A 26661-nucleotide genomic window follows, 5' to 3' on the forward strand; every position below is an offset into this window, starting at 1 on the left:
TTATGTAAAGCCGGGGAGAGCAGCAGCTGCCGCGAAACAGCATCTGAGATCAGACCCGCAAAGCTTGGTCTCACAGCAACACCAACACACCTAACAGACGTAACTTGGCTTTGCCTGGCACCTCCATTGTACGGCAGGTCCTTAGCTCTACGGTAAAAATGCGTTCTGCTCAAAAAATATCAGCAGCGTTCAGCCGGGATGTGAAGGGGCTTCTGTGCGTAATGGTGCACCTTCCCCGCACACACTCACCCCCCTGTGCTGAGCCCCGTGCCCTTTCCTGGCTCACAGCAAATAAAAACCCGTTGCAGATGCGTGTGCTCCATGTCTGCAGCAGCAGCAGATGGGCCAGCATTAGAAGATAAGTGGTGCTAATGGATGGAGTATAGATTTCAGGTCCTTTCCTCGCTGCAGCCACTGGTTCCCAGCAAATGCTTCTGAACTTCGCAGCATTCGATTTAAAGGTCCTGCAAACACTGCAAGTGCTGCGTTGTTTCCCCAGAAAGCCCCTCAGTTCTGCCCCCCGTGCATGCCCCAGCCCCTCCGGGTCAACCACATCACCGTGTCACTACAGCACCACCTCACCACGGCCACCATGAGGCTGGGGTGAGCTTCCACCAGGACGAGCCTCCACCAGGATGAGCCTCCAGCCAGGAGCAGCCTCCGTCAGGGACGAGCCTCCCACCAGCCGTGCTCGGAGCCCCCCTGGGCAGGCAGCACACAAATGCCTCACGCTGACAGCAAACAGGTGAGCGATGTCGCAGCATCTTCCCCCCTTCCAAGCTGAGCGCACTAGACACGTCTGAGACTTTTTTACCTGCTGTTTGCATCTAAGTAACTGATTTAGCACGGTATCACTGCCCTTACTCCTAATTACCTCCTTTAGAGGGGGACTTTCTCCCCCACCAACCTGCCTGTTCTGTGGCGCCCCGCAGCCCGTCACGCTGCCGTCCCGAGCAGCCACTTGGAATGGAGAACTGCAGGTTCAGGCAGAAACCAAGATAACTCTTTAAATATTTGCTGACCCATGGACTTTTTCAAAAGGAATAGATAACCGTATGAGCGTTTTATCTGGCAAACTGCCTGAGATAAATGGGGATTCACGCTACCTGAACTGTTATGAGTAATTAGCATAATTAACCTCCCCGCTCTGCTCCTTCCACCGTTCCAGAGCACCGACACAGAGCCCGTAACGCCAGGACAGGTCAGCTTTTGTGCCCTGTAGTGGGGCACGACAAAGTTGCCCGGTGCCCACCGACCTGCCGAGGAGACAGACGATGGAGAGGGAAGGGCAGGGGGGCGGCGAGTCTGGCGCAGCTCCCACCGGCACCGAGCCGCCCTGAGACACCTCGGGACTACAGCTGCCAGCAGAGCAAAGGTGGAGTGGTGTCTACATGGGAAACTTCGTAATGGAAAAGCGGTAGAATATAAGTAAAATGTAGCATAATCAGACTTTTAACTGAAAGTATTTATATATATATATATGTATTTTTTTTTTTCTGTGAAAAACGTTTTAATCATTCTCTAAAAATATTTTCCCAATCAAGGGCCAGAATATCTGCATTAATTGAAGCAGACCCTGCTCTAATTCAGTGCTTATCTGTTTCTGTGCTAAAGGGTGATTTTAGGATATAAAGGGTGATTAATTAATTAAATATTAATTAAGGGATTAAATAATTAAGGATTAGTTAAAAGATTAATTAAAATCCTTTAGGACTTTAGGACATAACAGGTGATTTCAGGAGCGGTAACTATGGGATGTATGTGATGCAAAGGCTGTATTTTCAAACCGAAATTGATAAATCATTAACTTAACTCTTCACGAGGCCATTCCCATTTTCACCATACGCAAGCGGACATCAGACCTCCGGACACTCGGGAAGGAGCCACAGGAACCAGGGAGGTTCTGGTGTCCCCTGGGGATGCTCCAAAAGAGCTTTGGCAAATTGATTTGTTCAATCCCAAGCAAGCTCAGCACGAGCTGCAGTGACAAACTGGCTGCAGAAGTACTTCTCCTTCTGCTTGTTCGATCTGCCCTGCCTGCTGCTCTCGCTCAGCACCCCCAGGGACATCCTGCACCCCCGCCTGCCCCAGGAGGTGGCCCCGTTGGGCAGGGACAGGGACAGGGAAAGCATCCCAGCTGCCAGAACTCATTTGTGGCTGGGTTTTTACTTATATATTCCCACCCTTTTTCTCAGATGTTTTCATATCAAAATGAACAAAAAGTACAGCGCAAAGCTGCAAATTATTATTTTTAATTACCTCGTGGAAGCACAGATTTTCTCTTTGAAGACCCAGAAACAGCACGGACCAAGGTTACTGGTTCTGACGGTCTCGGTTTCATTTTTAGTAACTCCTGGCTCAGTCCTATTGTTTGAAACTTCGCAAAGTGCTGGCTGCTGCATTTGGTATTTATTAACTCTGCAGGTTTGTGATACAGGAACACGCACTTCCCAAAATTAAGGAAAAGAATTTTCCCATGCCGAACAGCCAGTAAACAATTTGCTGCGTGGTTTTGTCCTCATTATTCTGCACTATTTCTTAAGGGAGAGGAGTCTTTGAAAATTTGAGAGCCCATCATGTTTGTTTTACAGCAATAGATAAGTCAGCTGTTTCTTCTGATGGTGAAAGCCAATCCAGATGGTAAATTCTTTCCCTGCTTTTCGCCACATGACAATGAAACACAAATTAAAGGAATGAAAAGCAACATAAGCTCTGAGACCATGGATCTAGGCAAAGGATCTTGCCTAGAGGATGAGAAAGCATCGGGGCTATGAAAACGCTGTGTTACTTTCCAAATCTTCAATATCACAGCATTTTCTTCAAGGATGTTAGCATTCAGAAATATATGGCGGAATTAAACCAGCTATGATACTAATTAACTGCGGTTAGTTCTGATTCAAAACAGATACATCAGTCCTCGTTTTTAATGCTAAAACAAAACAAAGATTTCCTCACTGAAGTTCTGACAAAAAAAGAGGGCTAACAACTGGAGATTATTACGGTCTCACACACTAGGGAAAAAATAATGAGTGTGGGATGGCTGCTCGGCTCCTCAGCCACACAAACACGGCAATTTGCTAACGAACACGGCAGCGCGGCTGCGCCAGCTCCAGGGGTGGCAGGAGGCAGAGGAGAGCCCAGGTGGGCAGCGTGGCCAGGGGGGAGGCCGGCCAGGAGCTGCCCCGCTCCCCCCAGGGCACTGCCACCCTCGTGCCACCGGGTTTGTCACCGGCACCGCAGGGACACCGGGCTGCACCCCGACAGCCCCGGGGAGCCGAGCCGGGAGTGCTTCCAGTACTTGGACATATACAAAAAAATGCAACAAGAAAAAGCAAAATGAAAAGAAAAGACAGGCATCCTTTACTGGCCTTCACATGGGTCTGCAGACCTTTATTCTGTATTTTTAGAAGTTACTAACTCCTGGCATACCGGTCTGTCTGAGCTGTCTATTACCACAACTCATGTCACTCTAAAAAGGATAAAGTGATTGGGCTGTTTCCTCTGCCTTCTGATTTCTTAATATTCAGGTTTAATGTTTCACATGTATTTTTTTTATTTTTTTTTCTGAATAGCCTATTTTTCACTCAAGGCTTAATGAAAAAAACATTATTTCCAAGTGAAACACGTTGTATTTTAAGATTTACTTATAATAATATCGACACTATGGGTAAATAAGATACACAAGACAGGAGATGATTGTGTACCGTGTCGTGTCCTTTATCGGATCGGTATTGACCCGGGACTCTTGTTCGAGGAGGTAATGCTAACCCTGCAATCCAATTCTCTCCAGGTTGGTTTAAGTAAAATAATAGAGTTAATGACAGAAGCAAAGCTACCTAGAGAGGTATAATTCATCATGGAGTGTTTCATGCCATTATCTTAAAAACATACAGTGTAGTAATCACTTGAAGTAGTGATAACACATAATTGTATGCTTCTCATAAATTATAGGTGAATGGGAGTTTCAGCTAATGAGTGCCAAATAGCAGCTCAGGAACTGTAGTGATTACAGAAGATGTGGTGATGAATGCATTTATTATTGGGGTATTGCAAATCTTTTTATAGCAGAGATGGCAAGCTTAGAAATAAATAACCAGCCACAGGGGCAGCTGTGAGTCTGGCCAGGACAGCCAGGCTCTCCGCGCGCGGTTCAGTGGCCCGGCACAGCAGTGCCGTGAGGCTGGTCAAAGCGAGACGAAACGGAGAGCACAGGAGTCACAGAACGTCTGCATCCATGTGCACACGTGCTGCTTGCCCACCACATGCCAAAGAGGAGCATTCTCCACACGAAGCCATCTCTAACACCAGCGCTCAGAGAAGCACCGCACACACGGGAACAGAGCCATGGGGAAAGGGCGCACAACAGAACTTCAGGGAAAGAAGATGTGTGTTTAAAAAAAAAAAAAAAAGAAGAAAAAAAAGGCAGAAAAAGAAGTAGGAATCCAGCAGCAGTGGTGCTCCAGTACACACTGCAAATGGCAGGGCACGGCGCTCTCCCACGGCTGCGTCCTGGGCGCAGCGGGGCGGCCGCACTCCTACCCCGCCAAACCCCCTGCGGGTGCTGCACATCTGTGTTGGTATTTTTCCTCCTTGTCTGCAAATTCCAAGCTGTCTGGGTCAGCTAATGGTGCAATATTTTAGGATTTTTGTTGTAACAATTTGAGAATTCCCTTGCCTTATTTTTTTTAACTTCAGAGAAGCAGATTGTGAAAATATATTAATTTTTAAAAAGAAAGGAAAAAAAAAAAGAACTAAAATATTCTGGCATTCTGTATTGTATTTTGGCATTTTTACACATTTCCCTGCAGCAATTTCTCGGCAGCCTGGCAGGGTGCTGTGTGAGAGCAGCCACTGTTGCTTCTTTCATCACCGCGCAAATAATCCAAAGGCAGCGCAAGAGAAGCAGCCCATTTCTCTGAAGTTTCTGACATGATCATAGGCCTGGGCTTCAGTCCCTGCTCCCGACTTGGAATGATCTATGGCTGAAATCTTTGCTCTTTGTCAGGCAGAGCAGAGACTACGTGCAGGTGTACTATATTTCAGGTCAGGATCTAATACATTTAGGGAAGTGCAGCCAGCAGACAAGGCCATTTCACCAATTCCATTTTTGTGGAAATATTTGAGAGGTTATTTTCAACCCACTGCAAAATGAAAATAAAATTTAAAATCTCAGAGGCTTCCATGAAATAGAATTTTCCACCCAAACTAATAACTAAATAACTCAATTCGCATGACTTCTACTAGGGCTGATACATGATTTCGTCTGTGCTTATCTCCTGGAACATTTAGTTTTCTGATATACTGCTGTTTGGAATCTGAGTAATAAATAAAAATCATGGAAATCTAATTGTGCTGCAACCCTTCATTATTACGAAGCTTTCAGGAGGAAGAAGAATGACCTCTGTTCTCAGAAGAGATGAGGTTAGAGCCGGAGCTGCGCTGCCTCGCGCACACCCCGGAGCCCGGCTGCAGCCACTGGTGCTGCCAGCAGCACAGCTCCCGGGTGCTGCCAGCGGCACTGCTCAGGTGTCATCGCCACTGGGCGAGCTCCCCAGTGTCAGCAGCACCCCTGTAAGCCAGCGGGGCTGTTCCCCAGGGCCTGAAGCCCTCAGGGCAAGCCTTTGTACAGACGTAACCCATCGGTGTCTCCAGGGTTTTGTAGCTGTGCCTGTGGAGTAACCACAGGGGGTCCCTGCGAGGTGCCCTGTGCTGGACACGTCCCCGTCCCCGTGCTGGCCCTGGTCTCTCTGTTCAAGCACTCTGCGAGGAAAGGCAGGTAAAGGCCTCGCTTCACTGCAGCAGCACGCCCCTGAACGCCATCTGTTCTGTAGTCCCAGCACTCGATGAATTTTCACCTTTTAAAGGCTGTGTCCCGGATCCAGTCCCTTCCACACCACTCACATTGAAGATTCAAACAACTCTTGCCACGCATGATAATGGAAAAGGTTCAGAAAAGCATTGGCTTTCAGAATGGCAAAGCAGAGCAGAAAGGCTTTGGAATCACTGGAAGATAATAAATCTCAGCTCTTGTTTCACGTAGTGCTATGTTTTTTAGTTTTTATAGACGAAACCCCTGTGTAATCCGACACACTGTGTGCCTATCTTTAACTCCGCGTTGCAAAGTGTGAGGCCAGTACTGGGGGTTTCGGTTGCCCCAGCTGCAGCAGTGGTGCCTGTCCCTGTGGGGTGATGCTGAGCCACCACAGCGCAGGATGATGGGCAGCAGCGCGAAGCTCTGCACTCTCACAAACAAACTACGAGGGTAAGAACAGGCCTACGCGTGTCTCTTAAAATGGACTGAGCTTAAGACACAAATGGGTTATTATAAATCTGAGAGGATGCCTTAAATTTTTTACAGATCTTCAAATGTTGTGCCTAGGCTTGTCATTTTTATGCCTCTCCTGCTAATGGGATGAACGCTTCCTGAGCACCTTAGCAGCCTGTTCTCATTTTCCATGCCGTATTTCCACCGGACACATTCATTGCAAAAATAAACGCTCCCAGAGCAGCGCAGCCTTTCCCAGAAGGCAGCCGAGGCAGCAGATGCCTTAGCACCACCGCCACCTCCGCTCGGCTGGCTCTTTGCTCGCAGCAGCCACCTGCGCGGGGGCTGCCGTGAGATGCTGCCCGCAGGGTGCGGGGTCTGGGCAAGGCAGGACGTCACCGGCTCTGCTCAGCCTGCCTGAGGGCAGCGCACGACGTGGCCCTCCAGAAGCTGGCTGCTCCAGCAGCACCCGCACGGTGCCGCTCAGTTCCTACGCCTGCTCCTTACCTGCAGCCCTGCCAACCTGCAGCCAAACGCGATGCCCAGCCTGGCAACCTTCCTTCCTGTTCCCAGCCTCCCAGTGGGAAGCAGCCCGGCACACCCACCCGATGCTGACTGCTCAGTGTCAGTCGTGCAGAGCTCAGAAATGAGCCCGGTCACCACACCGATGTTGGCCCGCTAGGTCTGATGCCCGCCTGCTGCCTCTGTGCAGCACCAGCTCCTCGGGATCGTGGCTGCCCGCCAGGCACCGCTCACCAGGTTCTCAGCTGAAGATGTGAGTGACCAGGGCACGCAGAGGTGATGAGCAATCTATACAAAAAGACATCCATCGACTTACTGCATGCAAATATCTTTATAATCAGTGGGAAAGCCACTTTTGAACCTGTTCAGAGGTGACTGTAGGTTGTGTGGCTGCTCCGAGGCAGTCGGATATAACCCGACAACATTTGTGTAACCTTTGTGTAAGAACCAACTGCTCTTCGGGGGTTTCCTTCAGTACCTTACCTACACACAGACCTCTAATAATAACTAGTGGGAATTCCTTTTTTTCTTTGCATTTTATGTTTTCCATTTGAAAAAATATCCAGCTGTCTTACTGATGTTCAAAATACGTTAGCTGATCATTTGACTTGCAAAAGAGGTGGAACGGCAGAACCGCCTCTTTTGAAAGCAAGGATCTCACATCGCCGGTGTCACAGAACAAACCGGCTGCTTAACAATGAATCAATTATTGATAACCTCCGTGTGTGCTGTATTAAAATGCCGAGTGGATTAACAGGTGAGGTAATCAGACTGCAAACATACCGCGTACATTAAAATTCATATTTAACTAGAACAGCTGCAAACAAATCTCTGTACGTTTTTACATTAAATAATGTCTTACGCATTTTTGACTAATAAAGCCAGTGCTGGCCAGAGAACGATTGCGCGGGCACTGGTTTTACAAACTGTAGCTAATTGGTGGTAGAAGCAGCAACAATTCCTCCCGTCCCGCGGCTGGCCCTTTGCTGGGCACGGCTGGCTCCTTGTGTTGGGCAGTGCTGGGAGCACTCGGGCTGCCCCATCAACATCCTCGGCGAGTAACTCAGTGAGTAACTCAGTGAGTAACTCAGCGAATAACTCAGTGAGTAACTCAGCGAGTAACTCAGTGAGTAACTCAGTGAGTAACTCAGCGAGTAACTGGGCTGCTTGGCTGGATCGCGGCGCCTCCTGCGTCTCGCCCTGCTCCACTGCAGTCACGGTGGCTCTCTGGAAGCAAAACAAACCAAGTCCCTACCCAGGCAGCGTGTGACTGTCCTTTTTCTGTATGACACAGCTACACACACCGAGCACATAACCAACGGCAACTGACGCGGTAACTGTACATGGTGTGTGCCCATCGCTGTGCAGCCACTCTGTAGGAACACTTAGGATCCCTACGCCTTCTCGGAAGGCTGTTTGAAGGTAAAATCAGTCACGGCCAAACCCAAACACGACCAGGTAGCATGCTGAGAAGGATGGAAAGGCACTGGCCAAGTGGTGCAGTGACACCACACGTTGCCCTGTGGGGCCGCTGGCACTGGGACCCCCGTTCCCCCCGGGGCGCGCTGCACATCCCGCATCAAGAACGGGAACGCTGCCCTGAAGGAGCTATGCAGTACGCCATCCTGCTTAAACATGCGTCCCACATATACACATCTATTTATCAATGTTTATTGAAATCAATGGAAAAAGTATGTTTCCTTTTTTAATTCCTGGAGCCAGGCAAGAGCCAGCCAGCAAGCACAGCCTGTTACACCCCGAGCACGCACAGGACTGCTGAACACCAGAGGGTTACAGCCCGTGGAGCTTGGGAGCCTTCAGCATAAGAAACAAACACTTTTTTTTTCTCTTTTTGATTAAATATAACTGGAAGGAATTTAGCCTGACTCTCAGCAGTAAGCTGAATTCAGAGTGCTGGGAAAGAGAAAAAATAAAAAAAAAACAAACAAACCCCAAACCTGACCACGTTCCGGGCAGAAATAATTGAAAGTCCATGCGGAACCTCACCGTGACATTTCTAAAGAGAGACTTCATTAAAAATAGCTACATTTGCTATGACTGCTAATGCACCTTTCCCACTCCTTCCTAGACAAACACTTTAAATGCTGCTTCCCAGAGAGCACAGAAGGGTTTCAGCCGCCCGCCCACTTTGAGCCAGTTTTAGGTTTCTGGGTTTCCTTTTATCTGTTGCTTTTATTAATGCAGCAGCCACACTGATATAAAATGCTCAGAAGCAGACACAGAGCGACGGAGCAGTGCTTGTCCTCGGGTGGGCACGCAGGGCAGGGGCACACCGGCATTATCCCCGCGTCGCAGCTCCTCCTCCACGCGGCTCTCCTCGGGTAACTGCTCTGCAAAGCGAGGGCTGAACGGGAACAGAGGCTTCACCGACTGCAAGCAATATCCCAAGCATATTTTTATATAAGAATTAGGGTCAAAGACCTTACTCTAGCAACTGCATTAAAAGAAAAAAAAATCAAGAAAAAAGTCTGATCCCCACAGGCAGTAACACATCCAGCCGCACGCTGTCGGTGCTGATAGTCCTGCTGCAGGGTGCGACAGAAAGCGGCTGCGTGCTTTTAAGCGAGGGTTGCAAGAACAGAAGGAATACGGTCAGCCTGGGATGGTGAGCTGGGATGGCTGGAAAATATTTGCTCCACATCTTCTCAGTATTTTTAAACATACTGCATTTGCACCATAAATAGCACGAATCAGAATGAGGTTATTAATCTTCGAGAGCCACATACAACTGAGATTAATCAGCTTGTCTCGTAAACAGTATCTGCAACTCCAGAACAAAAAAGAAAAACATCTTCCTAAAGAACAGACATCGGCATTAACCTCTTTTCCTCATCTTAACATCACATCCCCATTGTAAAATATTAAAATAAAGCTTCTTTTTTTAACAACAACTAGGCAAACATCAATAATTTAACCTGATCTATAACAGAGGAAAGACAACGGGCTGCAATTTACGGGCTTATTATGAAAGCACGGACCAAGCCACAAGTGGGGCACTGCCTGCCCACAGCCCCAGCCCCACGGAGCCGGCTGCCCCCAGGTGGGTGCAGGATGTCCCCATGGGGAGCTCCCTGCACCGCGGGGTGATGCCGTGGGTACCGCAGCCTGAGTGCTGGAGCTCGGGGCTGGGGCTTTCCCTGGGAGGAAAAGAACCCTTCAAGAAAATGGTCCAGACCCACCCGATACTGTCACACACGCCATGTATGTTCATTTACCTCTATACATTTTCAGGGTGGTGCTCGGCTAGACAATTAGCACCTTTCTGATATTAAAGTTGTTATTCCTTTCACTGCAACGATGTAGATGTACATGCAATACGCTTTATTTTTTGTTAAAGGAATAATATTACCTCTGATTAATCAAAGAGATTGGTGTCTGCAAATTTCAGAGCTTTCTTGACTTCCCCAAACAAAAACGTAAGTCAGTGCCATCCCCCAAAGTCCCTGGTCCAGTCCCAGGGAGGACCTTCTATGAAAATTTGCAAATAAGTGGAAGAGACCCAAAACACGGAACTCAGAACGGCAGGGCTGTGGCGCAGGGAACCATAATATCATTTTGACAGAATAATCAAATTTCCGAAGCTGCTGCGTTCCAACTTTTGACTTACACAATCCGCAGAAGCAGGGAAAGCTGCCGCTGTGCTGCCCCGCCGCAGGATTGCCCCCGCTGCACTTCCCCCTCGGAGCCACGGTGGGTGCAGGCACGATGCACGTGCTGCTGGGCACCGCCACGCTGACAGCACTTTGATGGCAGCACGGGAATAAAACTGACGGGCCTGATTGCAAGGACTTCCCATTATGCATTTCAAGGGATGATATTAGTTGCAAAGAGTGGAGAATTGGAACCTCGTGGTTTTTAAAAGTAAGCATGTTTGGCCTTTGTTTCTTGTTTTTGTTAGCAGAAGACTGAGAATTTACCTACATAATTGCACATAAATTACATATTTGCAGACCATTGTAAAAAATAATGACCTAGCTTTCAACTGTTACACATACTCAGCTCCAATTAACTGCAGTGAAAGCTCTGTGTTTATATCCAGGGAAGAATTTGACTTAATTATTTCCAATATTTTTAATACAAATCCTGTTTGTGTGTACAGAAGCGTGTTTATGGCTATCCATGCACTGCAGGATAATGGAGGGCTGACTTCGTGCACTGCCACAGATGCCTGATTGCATGTTTATCTATAATGGGCATTTCAGTGGAATGACCCAATAATTTTGCTGGCCAGACTTATTTCAATATTGCATGTTAATTGCTAGAGTGAGCTGAAAATAGATCTTAAAATAGGATGTAGGTGGTTAGCCCCAGGGGAAAAGAGGAATGAAAGATGGAGTGTGTGATGCTGGCTGTGGTCAAAAAAAAGATAAGCAGATAAGTTAGGAGCAGAGGTAGGAGTGAGTAGGGGAAGAAAAGCTTTAGGTATCTGGGGAGCTGCAGGGCTCCGATTTCCACAGCAATCCCAGTGCTGGCTGCTGTCGGAGGGGCTGAGCAGTGCCCGCCACGTGCCTGCACGGGGAATACCTCTGAAAGAGGTTCAAAGGGCCCCTAGCACGATTGCAGAGGTGGCTAACACAAAAAATGATAGAAATGCATTGCTGTGCTGGGAGAGCATCAAGAGGAGCAGTGGCTGCCATGGGGAGCTGCGTCCCACCGCTGCCAGGTCGCGGCAAGGCAGCTGCTAGGACAAGCAGCGTTTGCACATGGAGCATTCCTACGTTTCAGCCTGAAGGCCTTCTGCACAGAGAGAACATCAAGAAGTACTCCAGCCCTTCTGCAGCCTGCTCATGGTGCTCGCCCGGTGCCAGGGGCACACAGACCCCTCCGACGGCAACAGGGCTCCACGTCGAGGCATTTCCTCACCGGTATCCCCCTCCCTCCTCTTCTGGAGTAACCTTGTCTTAATTGTACTCACATTTGTTGTCCGGAAATTTAATTTTTACAGTTCTTCAGTCATGTGTCAACATATCAAAAATTCCTGTAATATTTATTCTCCTTCTGTGGATAACCTTGTCAATCTTAATTATAGCTTAGGGTAGGCAAACAAAATTGACTGCGTGGCTCCAGATGAGATGTACCATTGTTCAATATGCTGCTGTAATATATTCCGTACTTTTAATGCACCAAAGCATTTTAACTGCTGTTGCACACTGTGCACACAGTCATTTGAGCTCTCAACAACATTTATTTATTTAGATTTCAACCTATAAAACATAAAATAATACATTTCCGAGACTCTAGGTGCCCTTGACAAATAATTAAAAAGGCAATTCGACAAACTCTCAAATACCACTAGCACATCAAAAACTTTTCTCTGCAGAAAACTGTACAAATGTCAAACTTCCTTACCTGAACTGTCACAAAACTTTATTTCCTCCTGTCACCCACTGCCACTAAAATAGCAGCATTTACCTGCCTTTCTCACAAATTAAAAGCCCTTTCAAGCCAAAGGGAGTAATGGAGTCTCAATTTCCAGGAGTTTTCTGGAAAGAACTCTGCCAGTTCTCCATTTAAGCTGTTCCTGCAGGCAAGTCCCATTGAGCTTCCCCAGCCATGCCAGCCGATCAGACCTGGCAGCTCCCTGGCTCGCGGCCACTTGACAAATGACAGCCTCTCGCACCACCTCCCTGAGATCGCACTGCAAAGGGACGGGATGCTGCCTTTCCTGGCACCCCACACTTAGAGGGGCCAATGCGAAGGGCGGCTGCCCATGGATCTAGGACGCGGTGGAGGAGGCGTTGTTAAAGTCAAGGAGGAGGTGATGCGAACTGCTGCGGAGCAAAGGCTGCGCCTGTGGACATGGCCAGCTCCCACTGCAGAGGAAGAGCAGGCAACGGCGTGTGTGGGGAACAGAACAAAACTGCACATACGTGCATGGCTCCTGTGCTGTGGGCATCTGCCCGAAGCAGCCCCAGGGGCAGCGTGCAGCAAACACGGGAGCCGTGCCCAGGAGCCCCAGCGTCACGGAGCAGCGCAGTGGGGCAGAGCCGTGGGGCAGGGTGGGCTGGGGGGGCTTGGGGGGTTCTGGGGGGCTCCAGGGGGCTCCAGGGGCTGCCTCTGGCCCAGCACAGCGGTGACTTCCTCACCAGGCCATGCTCTGGCACCCGTCCCGTTCAGCCCTGCAGACCCTTTATAAAGCACAGCCCGTGCCCACCCAGCACCCAGCAAGGCCACGGCGACCTGCCCACAGCGTGGAAGCGCTGCCACCCATCCGACAGGCAGCCAGGGGTCTGCGTTCCTACTGCCATGCCTCTTCTCCCCAGCACGTTTTCTGACATCGGAGAGGCGATGATTTAAATGCCCTTCCTTTCTCACGCTGTGTTACCTGATTCCTCCATGAAGTGTAAGGAAGGTATCAGGAGACACCACGAGCAGCGGCCAGAGGGTTGTGTTAGTTGACTCAGAGATGCTCTTTCATTTCTTTCTGTTCTCTCTCTAGACTCAAGGATTGACAAAGGAAAAGGGAAAATACAGAAAAAAGAAAAAAAAACACAAACAACCACAACCTCCAGAATTCCTTTTGCTGTAGGTGATCACATCTAACATGTACTCCTTACTGCAACAGGAATCATAACTGTGTGATTTCAGAGTGACTCCATTCCCAGCAAGTACTTAGGACTACTGAAATCCAAGTGGTCCTTCACCAACAACACTGACTGACAGTGTTGTGGAAATGACAGGAGTAATGCCTTACAGTTGTTAGACATAAACTATCTCTGTTGTATCAACTATGGTCCCGTATAAGGGAAAAAAAATAAAAAAACAGAGAAGAGGAGAAATTCAAAAAGGAGAAAATACAAACAAATCGGAGAAGCCATTTCCAAGCACACGGTAGCACTTTTGTAGTGCTTACCCACTACATTTTAACTCCTTTCTTTAATGGCATGTAGAACTCATAATTAGTATTCAAATTGCATGCTCCAGAAGTGTCACACGAGTCCCTCACGAATCCTCACCCTAATCCTGATGCAGAAGAGCCCAGCTTCAGGTCTGAGCAGATAGCTCAGGTCCTCCGCTGGTAGCTCTTGCAGCACTCGTGAGCTCGCCAGGCTCGATTGCCACCACGTGCCTTTGGAAGTCTGGCCAAGGAGGTAACTCATCGTGCTGCTGAGCACCAAACAGAGCTCCATGACAGCACTATGCCAGATACCCACTGCAGCCCTCAGACAGCGAGGAATTAACAGACTTTAAACATTCGAGTTGCTTCAGGATTTAAAACTCCCATTTGTGGAAGATTCACAGAGAATAGGGTAGCACATACTGGTAAATATTTAAGATTTTGTGAAGCGCTTAGAATTTACTGCAAATATTCTACAACTGCAAACACATTTTATAGAGATTAATTAGGGGAATTACTGAAATATCTCAGACAGGCTCCTGTGTTAGCCCACAAAGAGAGAGCATGCCTGGAAAGGTAAAACGGGAACGTCGCTCATGCCTGGAGATTTGATTCCTAGGGGAAGGGTTCTGTACAAATCTTATTTTCAGAATGTGGACTGGAAAGTGTGGCTGGAGCACCTTCATCTAATTTTGGTAAAGAGTCCTGAGTCAGCAAGAAGTACTTATCCCAGGATATAGATTTTTGAGAGGAATTAAGAAAAAAATGATTTCTTAGTTATATTTTCCCTAAGGCAGCTTCAAGTGGAGGAAGATGGACTTATTTAGCAAATTATCAAGGTTGAATTTTACATATACGGTGATACTAGCAATTATTAATGATTTGCTCAGAGGCTAAGTTCTTATTTCCCTTCTAAATTCTAGTATAGGAATGAAAAAAAAAAAAAAAAGACAAAAAGCATGTTTGATCAACAATTAACCTTTCCCCATATGGATGAAAAGTAAATGAATCATTGTGCATGTATATTCTGAGCTCCCATCCATCACGAAGCCATTTCTTATAATAAATTAGAAAAAAAAACAAAACCCAACAAACCAAACCCCATCCCTGTAGTTAGTAATCAAGTTTCTACTAACTTCAGTAAGACCCTGCTCTCGTCTGCTGTTGGAAATCAGTTAGAACTAAAGATCTTGTAAAAAGGTTCACAGAGTCCCGGGCTGGTTGAGGCTGGAGGCACCCCGGGGTCCCTCCAGCCCCCACACCCCAGCAGGGACCCCCCCGAGCAGGGCCCAGCCCCAGCCCCAGGTGGCCCCGGAGCTCCCCCTGAACCCTCCAGCACCTCCTGGTCCCTGCGCAGGGCTCGGCACCCCCCCGGCACAACGGTGCTGCCTGGGGCTGGGGGCAGCCTCTGGGCCCCAGGCTGACGTTGCACATTGGTAATTGATTGGAATTCTTGTATTTCTTAGACCACTCTTAAGCTTAAAGAGCAAGCCTCATAATCTACTGACAGTGCCAAAATATTTTTCAAGGAACAGAAGTGAAAGATACATTTTTCAAATTCCAAAGGAAAGGAAGTCTGTAATTATATTTGTGGACAGCAAGCTAGCACTCAGGAAAATAGAAATTCATGAGGTATTGACAACAATTTGCCAAATAAAACCAGGATCAAGAGGTTTCCAAAGGCTTTTAAGAGCTAAGAGGTTCATGAAGCTGTGAAATTCATGAGGAATTTGCATTAGTATCAATTCACAGATCTGTTTACGGGTGGTTTTTCCCTCTGGCATGTAAAAAGAACATTTTTGAAAGTGGAGTCCTTAAATAAGAAAATTGCTTTAAAAATGCTGCTTAGATGCGAAAAAGACCCCCAAAAGATCAATTTTTAAACTATTTAATATTTTGAAATTAATGAAATGAACGCAGTCTCAATACCATATTTCATTAGGGTACGTAATGACATGCAGCTTGGTCCAGAGCCCACCCAGCTGCGTGGGGCCAGGCCAGTGCTCGCACCCATCTGAACGGAGCGCCAGCACTCGCAGGAAGGATTTGCACCTCTGTCCATGCGCAGAGGCCGCTTGTGTGAAAGCAGAGGAGTGGTGCTGACCTGCTGAGGACTGAATTCACACCGGCTCGGTGCCCGCAGTGCCGGGGTGAAGCCTGCAGCCGTGGGGTGCAGCAGGTCCCGACGCTCGCCCTGCTCTGCTTGGCAAAAAGCTGTGGGGGTTGTTTTGGGCAGTGGCTCCCAAACCCCTGACTGCTCCTGCCAATGCTAACGTGCCTTGGACTTGGGGCCACAGCCCAGGTGTGCTCTGAAGGAGCCAGCACGCCTGCTTTCCAAATAGAAGTGACAAACTTCATGCTCTGAAGCAAGGAAGTAGCTGCTACCTGCTTCACCCTTGAGCTAATTAACTGACTGATGTTTCCTCCTGCATGAATCATCAGGCACCCGATAGCCACAACTTCAAGAGAATATACACTGGGGAGGTTTGAACTGAGGGTGACACATACCAAAGCTAGTGCAGTACCAAAAATGATGCTGGAGAATGGCCTGCCTCATAACAAACTCATCTCTTTGCAAGCAAGAAAAGAAATAGCATGATGGTATCACAGTGCTTGCTCACCGAAGCCTCATAAACTCGTATTCTGGGAGGAGCACAGCAATGCTGTCCGAGCACCAAGGGATGAAGTTAGGAAAGCTGAAGCCCAGGCAGAATTGAATCTGGCCAGGGACGTCAAGGGCAGCATAAGGGCTTCTACAAGTACATCAGTGATAAACACAGGTTTGCTCACTCTTCTCCCGATTTCTTAAAACCCTATCAGTTTTTAAGGCTGACAGGGCTGGCTTTACAACACAGCAGCTGCTCTGCTCTGCCTAGTGCAATATCGATTTTTACAACAAGCTCTGTAAATATCAATATTTTTGTACTTCAAGCAGACAAAAAGCAGCATAGTGAAATGTACCCTGCCAGCCACACATGCCCGGTCAGTCTGGAGAGAGCTGAGACAAATTTAATGAGAAAGTAACACCGACAGGAAGAAAAAGAGTTTGGAAATGGAAAATAAGGCGAGGAGGAAGAGACGAGAGCCCCAGGGAAAGAGAGGACAGGCAGCGAGAGGAACGGCGAGCACAGCTGGGGTCTGCTGAGCCTGGCAGAGAAGCGGGGAAGGAAGGGCACCGCGGAGAGGGACCGCACGGGGAGCCCCCAGGGCTGCAGGTGCAGGACAGGGGGCTTCTGCCTTTGGGCGTTACTTCAACTGACTAGTCTCAATAAATCAGGCTTTTGGTTTTGGATCCCACCAACCCAAACAAACTGCAGAGCTGCAGGCTGTGCCCGTCCGTTCACAGCAGGGATGGATGGTCGGCCCTGTGCCAGTGGCACGGAGACGCGGCCTGTGCCCGCAACAGGGGGGCTGCCGTGCGCGGGGCCGCCACAGGCAGGCCAATAGGGCCAACTGGGCCAACAGGGCCAACAGGGCCAACAGGGCTGACGGGGCTGACAGGGTCGATGGAGCCGATGGGGCTGACAGGGCCGTGCGGGCACTGCTGCCTGAGGGCAGCGCCCAGCGTCACTACCACGGGACAGCTGAGGGGAGGGCCGCACGAAGGGACGTGCTTCTTGCACGCCTTTACTTTGGTTTTGGTTTTGGGGGAGGTTGCTCACTGAAATGTTCGTGAACTGGTGATTCAACTGGAAAATGCTTTGGAATGCCGAATTCTGGCTAATTTTCAATTACGCCAGAGATTTAAATGGATCGTTTTGAGGGGACTGCTCTTCCGACAGAGAACAAGGCAGACAACGCACACGACCTGTTGCCGGCCCTAAGTGTCCTTCTGAGGCTCAGATTTTCCAGCTGAGAAGAAAATGACAGGATATTTTTTCCCCACAGCCTTAAATTGGCCTGCTGTCACCTGTACTAGGACACAGAGTTTATTTAAATAAAACTAATATTTTTCCAGTTGAGCATGAAACTATTCTCGGCACAACAAGCCGTAGCCAACTGTACCAGGGCAGCTCTTTCCAGCCTTCCCTACCCCAAGTGCCGACTCCGTATCTTTCATAACTTTCATTTAGAGTAAATTATTGTATGCTTCTTGTATGCTAGGTACGATGTGCCTCCACAGCTCTTAAATAAGAGTATAGTAGTCTTCCAATGTGAACTGCAAAAAACTCATTTTTCAGATGAAAACATATTTCTAGTAGGCAAACAGGTGTGCCGTTATTATTTCTGCTATTAATTATGTCATTTATTAATTTTAACCATTTTTCCCCTGCCACATACAGATTTGAAATAAAATATGCAAACATATTCAGTGTCTAAAAAAAGGGTACATTCAGCTGTGAAACAGAATAGATTTCCATTTTCCTAATGCTTTTTGGCACTTGCCTCTGTCCAGTTACATTAGTCTGTAAAATGTTTCCAGCTTTATCAGCCCCCAAGAATATGCCAAACATATAAATATGAATTTATAATTCTGACTAAATAAGTCCCACACATAAGGTCCTTCAAGAACTAAGAATATGTAACAGAAACAGGTTGTGCTCTTTAGACGCCTGTAATCATAGCACTGCATCCAAAATGTGAGATAAGTTCCATTGGGAAAAAACAAAACAAAACAAAACAAAAAAACAACAACAACAAAAAACAGCCATCTTTTCAGGTAAATTCTTGACAAGACATAACCTTAATAGCTGCCTTTTTTCTGCACTATGTATGATTTTGACAGAGAAAAATAGAGGACATTTCAGACACATTCTGTGTGTTGACATTAAGTAACTAGCAATTAGGCAAAGTACATAATTGCATCTTAATGCACCAGAAGAGAAAATAACAAAAAAGTCTGGGGAAAAGTTATAAAACTGGGGGTTTGACGATAGTTAAAACAACAACAACAAAATCTGGAAAACAAAACAAAACGGAACAAAAAAAAAGGAAACGAAACCACAGACACTGAAATCACTCATAGCAGGCACCAAGCGGAGGTAGGTGCGGTTGCCAAAACCTGCGTTCCCACTTCAGGCAAAATTCCCGTGAGGTACTTAGAGGAGCTCGCTAAATACACATGCATACAGCTCCAGTGCTATTGCTGCCATACAGTAAATTACTAAGCTAAGAAAAACAACATTTCTGGCTAATCTTCTTTGTACACAGCTCGTTGTGAGAAATGTCCTACATGCTATGGCATCTTGGGTTTCCATAGAAAGGGTAAAATAGCTGCTTTGAAGATGAGTGAGCCATGTGGTACAAGTCAGTTTTGGAAAATGGGGTGGACTGAAAGCCTGGGGTACAGAGCTGGGTTATGTTCATGGAGGCAAATGAGAGCAAAGAGCAGCAGCGCGGCTTGCACTCCTGCCAGCAAAGACTCCTACAAACATCGGTGACTCGCATCCAGCCAGCGGGGGGAGCACAGTTCTGCATCTGCTCGCAGACAGGAGAGAAATGCAGGTGTGATCTGCTTTAGGAAAGGATTCTCCAGGGTGGCTAGCTCTGGCAGCAGCCCGATTCACTCCGCATGACTGTACAAAGGGGCTGGTTCCTACATCTCCTCGGTGACGGCTGCGCACCCATCATTGACAAACAGCATGTTACACCTCTCTTGGCTCAAACACTTGTCCCCAGGGATGATGGTACAAATAAATATGGAAATATTGAAGATTAGTCTCTAGTTACTGAATTGCACGTAGCTGCAGTTGCCATCGCACAGACCCTGCAGCAATGAATGCCAATACCCTTTTCAGAGGACCTGCTACATCCACAAGCTCTCTTGCAGGTGGCCCGTGACCTACAAGAGCTCCCTGCCTGCACACTTCGCAGCTCCTCTTGCACAGATGGGTTGGTTAGCAAGTCCCTGGGATGGGTGAGGGTGCACTGGCACAGGCATGCTGCCGCTGTGTCTCTTCTGCACAGGGACATCTCCTCCTTCATCTGCCTCTCTGACTCTTCTGCCCTGGATCATCTGAGGAAGCATCTTCCTTAATGAGGGTAAGGGCGATCTGCTGGAGGTGCCTTTGGTACAATTATTAGTTCAATGCCAAATTTGAGAGGGCAATTATGATAAGTCTTTCCTGAATGCACTACCAGGAGATTAATCAAACAAGGGAGGATGTGTCACGCATCTTGCAAAACAGTGGATGTAAAGAAGAAGGCAAAGGAGGAAAAGTGGCACAATTTCCTGCCAACAGTTCCACTGCTGTATCACAGATCCCCTTCAGATGACCTGGACAAACTCAGCACACTCCAATCTTTGCTCAGCAGGTGCTGATGAGAGCTCAGATGGCACAGAAAAGAACAGGAGGAGAAAAAAAGTGCCTGTGGAGGGAACAGGAGAGCATGCGGTGCGTGCATGGGGCATCGCGGCCACAGCTTCCCAAGAAATGTAAAGTACAGCTTCATAGAAGGAATCCTGAAGTACTCCTGGTTTTTGGGAAGAGTTTCAAAATCCTGGGTGTAACCTGGGGTATTTCAGCCCATTGTTTCCTTAAAATGCTTCATGTGAAAATTAAAGTTATAATAAACTGCTATTCTGTACACTGCAGAATTTACCAAGGCCGTCAGAGTTCAGTGGCTGGTACATGTCTGCTGAGAAATGAAACGTGTGCTCAAGTAACTTCACTGGGTGGCTTCTCCTGTCCTGTAACCACCAGCACAACAAGGCACGAGGACTTCCCCAAAGCCAAGGTTACACAATAAATCCGTACTGGTAGTGTACATAGGGACAGCCACCCCTCCTGCAGCGGTTCACTTAAGTGCATGCATTTCCATGGTTAAGGTCTGTCTCCCAGTCTCAATACTCTAAATGCAGGCTGGGTCCATACATGCATGCACATGTCAATGGGGCACATAAATTTCAAAATGAATAGCTAAGCAATTTTTCCATGAACATCAAGACTTTCTGTACCTGTATATGATATATAACAGTGATCAGCTTTATTCTAAATAAAACTGTTATGCAATTGAAGTGAATTCTCATCACCAGCACACTCACAGTTCTTCACTCAGTCTTAGGAGCAAATCCTTTTGAGCAGAATATTGTGAGATAAAATAATGCCTCTCAGCAAGTGGTGCCACAAAGCTATTAAAAGTTTTTAAGTTATAAAACACACACCTGAGGAAAAAGTCTATATTTGCTGATACATTTTATTAGCAAGGCAAGCAAGATGTCTTTATACTGAAATTCTAATGAACAGATTTTCAGACAATCTTCCCTAGGTTACCGGGAATGGCACATAAAAATGCAAAACCTGATCTTCTGGAATGTTTCCAGAGCCGCACTGCACTCCATCACGGTGATCGCTGCACTCAGCATGGTATTTATCGTCACATGAAATGCTTCAGCACTATTAGGAAACATATGAATGTTGCTAGCTTGCTAAATGTGACAATTATAGACCTGTCACCCATCACTTTTAACATAAAGTCTGACCACATCGACCTCATTGCTTTAAAAGGACGACGTACTCTGATGTCTTGAAAGGTGAGTCCAGATTTCTGTGCTCATTAGCATATTGGTATAATGAAATTGGCTCTGCCTGTAGGGTGGCCAGTCAGACTGCGCAAATGGGGTTGCTCGTGGAGTTGTTGAAATAATTTGCCATTTGAGAGTTATATTAGAACAATTCAACCCTGCTTTGGTACAAAGGAACCAAGACAGAACCACAAAGTCTCCCAATCTTCCAGCAAATACTCTGCAGTCTGGAGAGAAAACCTCCTGCATGTCCTCTGCTCGCAGGATGTCCAGCAGGGAGCCTGTGCTGCACCACCCGGTGTATGGGATTTACCCATTTCTGTAAATAGTAGCCTTGGATTTGTGGGATTAGTTATGTGAGTAGCAGTTACACAAGCGTGAGGCCGAGCCCAGCACAGGCAGCAGCCACTGAACCTGATCGCGCTCGCGTCCATCAGCCAGAATCCAGGCATCACCAGCACGGAGGCACCACAGCCCAGCAGACATCATCTCCTTCACTCGAACAGTCAAGTCACATCGCCATTAGGCAGACTAATAACATAATATTAATATTTGCAGATCTCGGGAGAGCCTGGTTCTTTAACAGAAGGGAAATCACCAGGCTGTGAAGAGGCAAACAACGTTCAAACCACCAGGCTTGAGAGGCAGCTCAGAGGTTTGCTCGACAAGCGAGGAGCAGCCGTCCCCAAAGGCCAACGTTGTGTCCCCACGAGCCGAGGAGCCCCAGCACCACGCAGCCACTGCTCCAGCCCCTGGTGCACACCAGCGATGTGTCTGCACGGCCACAGCTCCCTGCCAGCTGGAAATGCTCTCGTGGTGCCATCCATGTGACAGTGCCACGCGTGCCCTGCGCTTACTGCTGGGTTTCATTGCACAATGTTATTCATACACTGCGTTACATACCACCAGTGGGTTTTCATGGGATCAGCACGCTTCTCAGAAGCAGATAAAGTCAATCAGACCAGCCCAATATAGTTGGGCTCAAATGCAGTAAAATAACAAAAAGTAATCTTCTTCATAATTATAACTTTTTACTGTCAGCAAGAACCACGCAGCACTAGCCTCTTAAAACCTGGAAACCACTTCCTTGAATAGATGCTGTCATATATTCACAGCTATAAATGCCAGAAACAAAGACCGTGCATTTTAGGTGTATGGAATTTAGACATTCTGAATTCTGATTTCATTTTACTTTTTAGCTTAATGTTTGTTGTTGTTGTTGTTGTTGCTTTTTCTTTCTGCACAAATAGATCCCTTATGTCCAAGTACCTAACTACAAAGAAGAAGGAAGAGGGTTAGCTAACCAAATTAGCCTAAAATTATGCATGCATAATAATGCAGAAAGGCCGAGGTCAAAAAGAAATTAATGTTTATCAGTTTTGAGTAGGATACAGAACACCATCAGGCAGGAGGCAGTTGGAAATGTAAAACAAACACGATTTACATTGTTGCTGCTGCCACCACATATTTGCTATTAAACATCGTATTACAGGACAAGAAAGCACTAGGGTATGTGATAGCATCTTCACCACTTTAAAATTGAAGAATTTGCCGACATTAATACAGATCAAAGCTTCTTGTTACTCAATATTGATTGCAATTCTGTAACGAACGATGGGACTGCTCTCGAGATGAGTCCTTCGTGCTAGAGGTGTGTGCGGATGCACGTGGTCCTGCCTCGGGAGGAGCAGCGGCTCTGCTGTCCCTGCACAGTCCCACGTGCACGGCCGTGCTCAGGAGCAGCAGCCCGACACTGCCGTGCCCTGCTGCTGGCAAAATCCGAGCCTGCTGGTCTGGCTGCGCTGCCGTGGGGACAGCAGTGCAGGAGGGGCGTGCGGGAGCGCTGACGACCAGAGCATCGGTGCCAGCGTGAGCTCTGGTACTGCCAGGGGTGGTCCTCAGCATCAACGAGACCCAGATCAGGGCAATCATGAGCAGACACGAGGAGTGCCTGCACTGTACCGGGGCGCAGCCCCTCTTCTGCAGTGAGAGGAGTTGAGAGGGAAACCCAGGCATTGTATCATGAGGTGCAGCAATGGAAGCATTACCTAGCATGTACGTGAATGAGAACTAGCTGATAAAGCACCTCTGGCTTTTCAGAAATGAAAGGCACAGCGGGAAGGTAAGAAAACAGAAAACATTTTCTCAGTGGTGTAAATGAGCATAGCACTCCCACGGCCGATGGAGTGGTGCTTCTCAGCGCTGGGCTGGGATCTGCTGAGCACTCGGTGCCAGGCCGTGAGCACGCCGCTACTCAGCGCGCACGAGGAGCAAAACCTTTACAAACTCAACAAGGTAGAACATTAGCATTACAAAAGCTGTGCCCTTTAGGCTGAAAATATGATGCAAATACTTGCCAGCATCTCCTCTCTAATTTCTGGCATAATTATTCTATGTCAGAAAAGACGCTAAATCGAATGTCCATTTAGAGCACTGATCAAATTGATGCCACTGTCGGAATTAAATTATCTTCTTAGGTTTTCAGCACCGCAACCTAAGGCAATGTATGTGTCTAACACGACATCGATGTTTGTTTGTATGCCTATATAATCAGAAATGACAACAAAGTGAAGTGTTTTTTAGAGGACTACCTTGAAATGGCTCTTTTCTCTGCACGTATTCCCCCGGGGCAGCACACAAGGAGCACGGCCACAAGGTGGGAGCACGGCAGGGCCTCGGGAAGCTGGCCCCATGGCGGGGTGCGGGGGTAATACAGGATTTGTCACTCTGGTTTTATCTGAACTTCCCATGAGTGCAGGACCACAAGCGCCCGAGCCTTGCAGCAAAGCCAAGCAGCGGAGCCATGAGCCTGCTGCTGCTTCACCGCCAGCGCTGCCCAGCCAGAGGCAGTCCCAGCTGGGATTTGGCCCTAGTAATTGTGTCTTGTCGTTCAAACCTCCTTTCTTCCCAAGGACTCCAGTCAGCCCTTCCATCTTGGCCTACCTCATCTACAGGGAACACGGAATCACAGAACCGCTATGGTTGGAAAAGCCCTCCAGGAGCATCTGGTCCAGCCACCCCCCCCCACCACTGTCCCCACTGAACCCTGTCCCCAGGCACCACCTCCAACGCTCCCTAAACACCCCCAGGGACGGGGACTCCACCACCTCCCTGGGCAACCCGTCCCAATGCCTGACTGCCCTTTCTGAGAAGAAATGTCTCCTATTTCCAAGCTAAGTTTTGTGCAAATTAAACCATGCATGTTGGGTTTTGTTTTTTTCAGAACCTGAAATTCTGAACTAAGACCAGAGTGTTTTTATCTGGCCACAAGTCTTCTGTACGTAAAATGGCCTATAAAATGCTGGTATTGGGTCCTGGACCCGACATGAGACTTGCACATCCTTTCTTTCTCTTCTACCCAAGTTTTCACATAAAGAATTCTTGTTGTCTGCACAGATTCGCCCTAGTGGGAGGTCTTTTGCTGGCCATTGGCAACACTACCAGATGCTGATTTTTTTAACTCTCATTTGAATGGTGGTTGTGCAAAGTATTCTCAGTTTGCTCTTTATACAACAGTTTTTAAAAAAACACATTAATAATGCAAATCGAGCACTACTAACGACCAAGTGTACAGCCACCCTAACCAGCACAGTTTCCAAGGAGTGTGCCTAGTTAGAAAATAGTCATTTCTGTTTCAGAAAAAAACAAAAAACAACAGACTTTTGAAGTAATCCCCTAAATAAGTCCTTTAGTTGGAGAAAACATGAGCCTCCCACTGCTGCATGACTACTGACGGCTTTACCAAATGTACTCCAGCTTATGGTAATGTGAAGAATTAGCAAGGTCAGGGATGCTGCCTGCCAGGAAGAGACTCTTTTGTTGAGTCACTGACAACTCTGCAAGCACCGATTAGGATACAAGAAGTAAAAAGAAATGTGGAGATAAGGTTGGAGGTTTTTCAGTGTCTTTTTAGTGTTGCTTGGAGATGCAGCTGCTGCTTATTATTGAGATACAAACCACAATAATATTTTTAATTGTAAAATGGATAAGGACAATGAATTATAAATGCTTTTAAAGGACTATATTAATGAATGTAGGATATGAAGTGAAATTTAATTAAAATCGTAAAGTCATAAGCCTTTAAGGATAAAGTGAATTAACTAAAAGGTTTTATAATGAATTAATATAATAAATGAACTGGAATTGAAATAGATTTTAAAGGTATTTTAGAATTTTCTTGTATGGAAAACTAGCAACACATGCGACTAACTTTTTAATTGGCTTTGATCACCAGGGAAGAATAGTTGCTGGCTTTGTTTTATTTGAACATCATTTCTGATTTATGCATATTTATTCTCTTTTTCTGATGCTAATAGAATAATAGAAATTAGGTAGCTATGCAAACAATTTGATTAGGTTAGGTAATCGCATTCATCTCCAGCAGCGTAAGCACGTCCCCTATAGCAGACAGCACGCGGCAGTGCCTCTCCGCAGCTCCACTGCAAACCTCTCGGTAACCACAACCAGCCACCCCATAACCACTGGCTGCTAGCCAGGATCAGTGTGCATGATCTCGCTGCCAGCTCTCTGCTTTTCCCCTGGCTGCTACACTTCACATTCTGCTGCATTAGAAATGGTGCTCTCTAGGGAGCCCGAATGATTTGGGGAAAAGCTCACATTGCCTGGCCATAAGGGACCTGGAGGTTCCCTGCCCGCCCCACCACGCCGCCCTGCCCTGGGATGCGCTCGGTGCTCCCGAGGCTGCAGAAACAGGCGAGTTGTACCCGTGCCCTCCAGCAGCCCAAAGGCACTGCATGTTTCCCTGATTTCTCCACCCAGTTCTCTTACAGCTGTTAATAACATTTAGCACTTTCAGTGCAAAAAACCCCACGTGCAGTATCCATGGCAGTACAGCCAGACACGGCTGCTCAACTTCTTGTTCCCTGCCTGCTGCCCGTGCCGTGCCACCTCCCCGAGGTCCATGCCTTCCACTCTGGACTGCCAGCTCACCAAGACTGATTTCTGGTTTGTTCTGCTGAAGACTAAGTTCGACACCTCTAAGTCCTCCGGCTTATTCATAGCATTTTTGCTCTATCTTAATTTTTTGGTCAGGCTATCCATGTCTCTTCTTCTTTCTTTTCATGTGTAGAGATAAGAATGTCATGGTAACAGACAAAGTTATTATGTATATTTGGATGGACTACCAAGCTAAGGTGATATCACTCTGATAAAACCACTCCTACGATCTGCTATCTAAAATGGGTATGTCAAGTCGTACTGAATCTGTCATTAGAAGGGACTGATATGACTTGATGACCTAAAAAAGTACCCAAGTACACTTGAAGAAAAGTATCTCTGAAAGGAGGTGACTCTTTGAACTATCACAACATATGCAGCGACTAAAATTTCAAGACAGATCTTGAAGTCTGTTTAAATTAATACTGGAGAGTTCATCCCATAAGTTTCCCGTGTCACATGCGAGTCCTCAGGTAAAGGATTTCCTTCCTCGAAGATGTTTAAGCTGAGAAAGAGCCTGTGCACTGGATAAATAACAACGGTGAGATTACAGAGCACATCGATTAGATAACCATTGATGAGTTCTTCAAGGCT

General features: G+C 47.2%; 1 protein-coding gene across 3 annotated transcripts in view; it reads right to left on the reverse strand.

Moving 5' to 3' along the window:
* The window catches only part of NEGR1 (neuronal growth regulator 1), a 261319-nt gene that overhangs the window by 159104 nt on the left and 75554 nt on the right, over nt 1-26661 (reverse strand). The window contains exon 1 of one of the 3 annotated variants that reach the window (XM_072041506.1): nt 2260-2417. The exons of the other annotated variants lie outside the window; for them this stretch is intronic. Within the exon in view, the coding sequence (XP_071897607.1) occupies nt 2260-2402 (143 nt within the window). The 5' untranslated portion in view covers nt 2403-2417. Of the gene's footprint in view, nt 1-2259; nt 2418-26661 lie in introns of those variants that run through there. 3 annotated transcript variants of the gene reach the window in all.

The sequence above is a fragment of the Anas platyrhynchos genome, chromosome 8 (assembly GCF_047663525.1).
Source record: "Anas platyrhynchos isolate ZD024472 breed Pekin duck chromosome 8, IASCAAS_PekinDuck_T2T, whole genome shotgun sequence".
In the NCBI taxonomy this organism is placed as follows: Eukaryota; Metazoa; Chordata; class Aves; order Anseriformes; family Anatidae; genus Anas; species Anas platyrhynchos.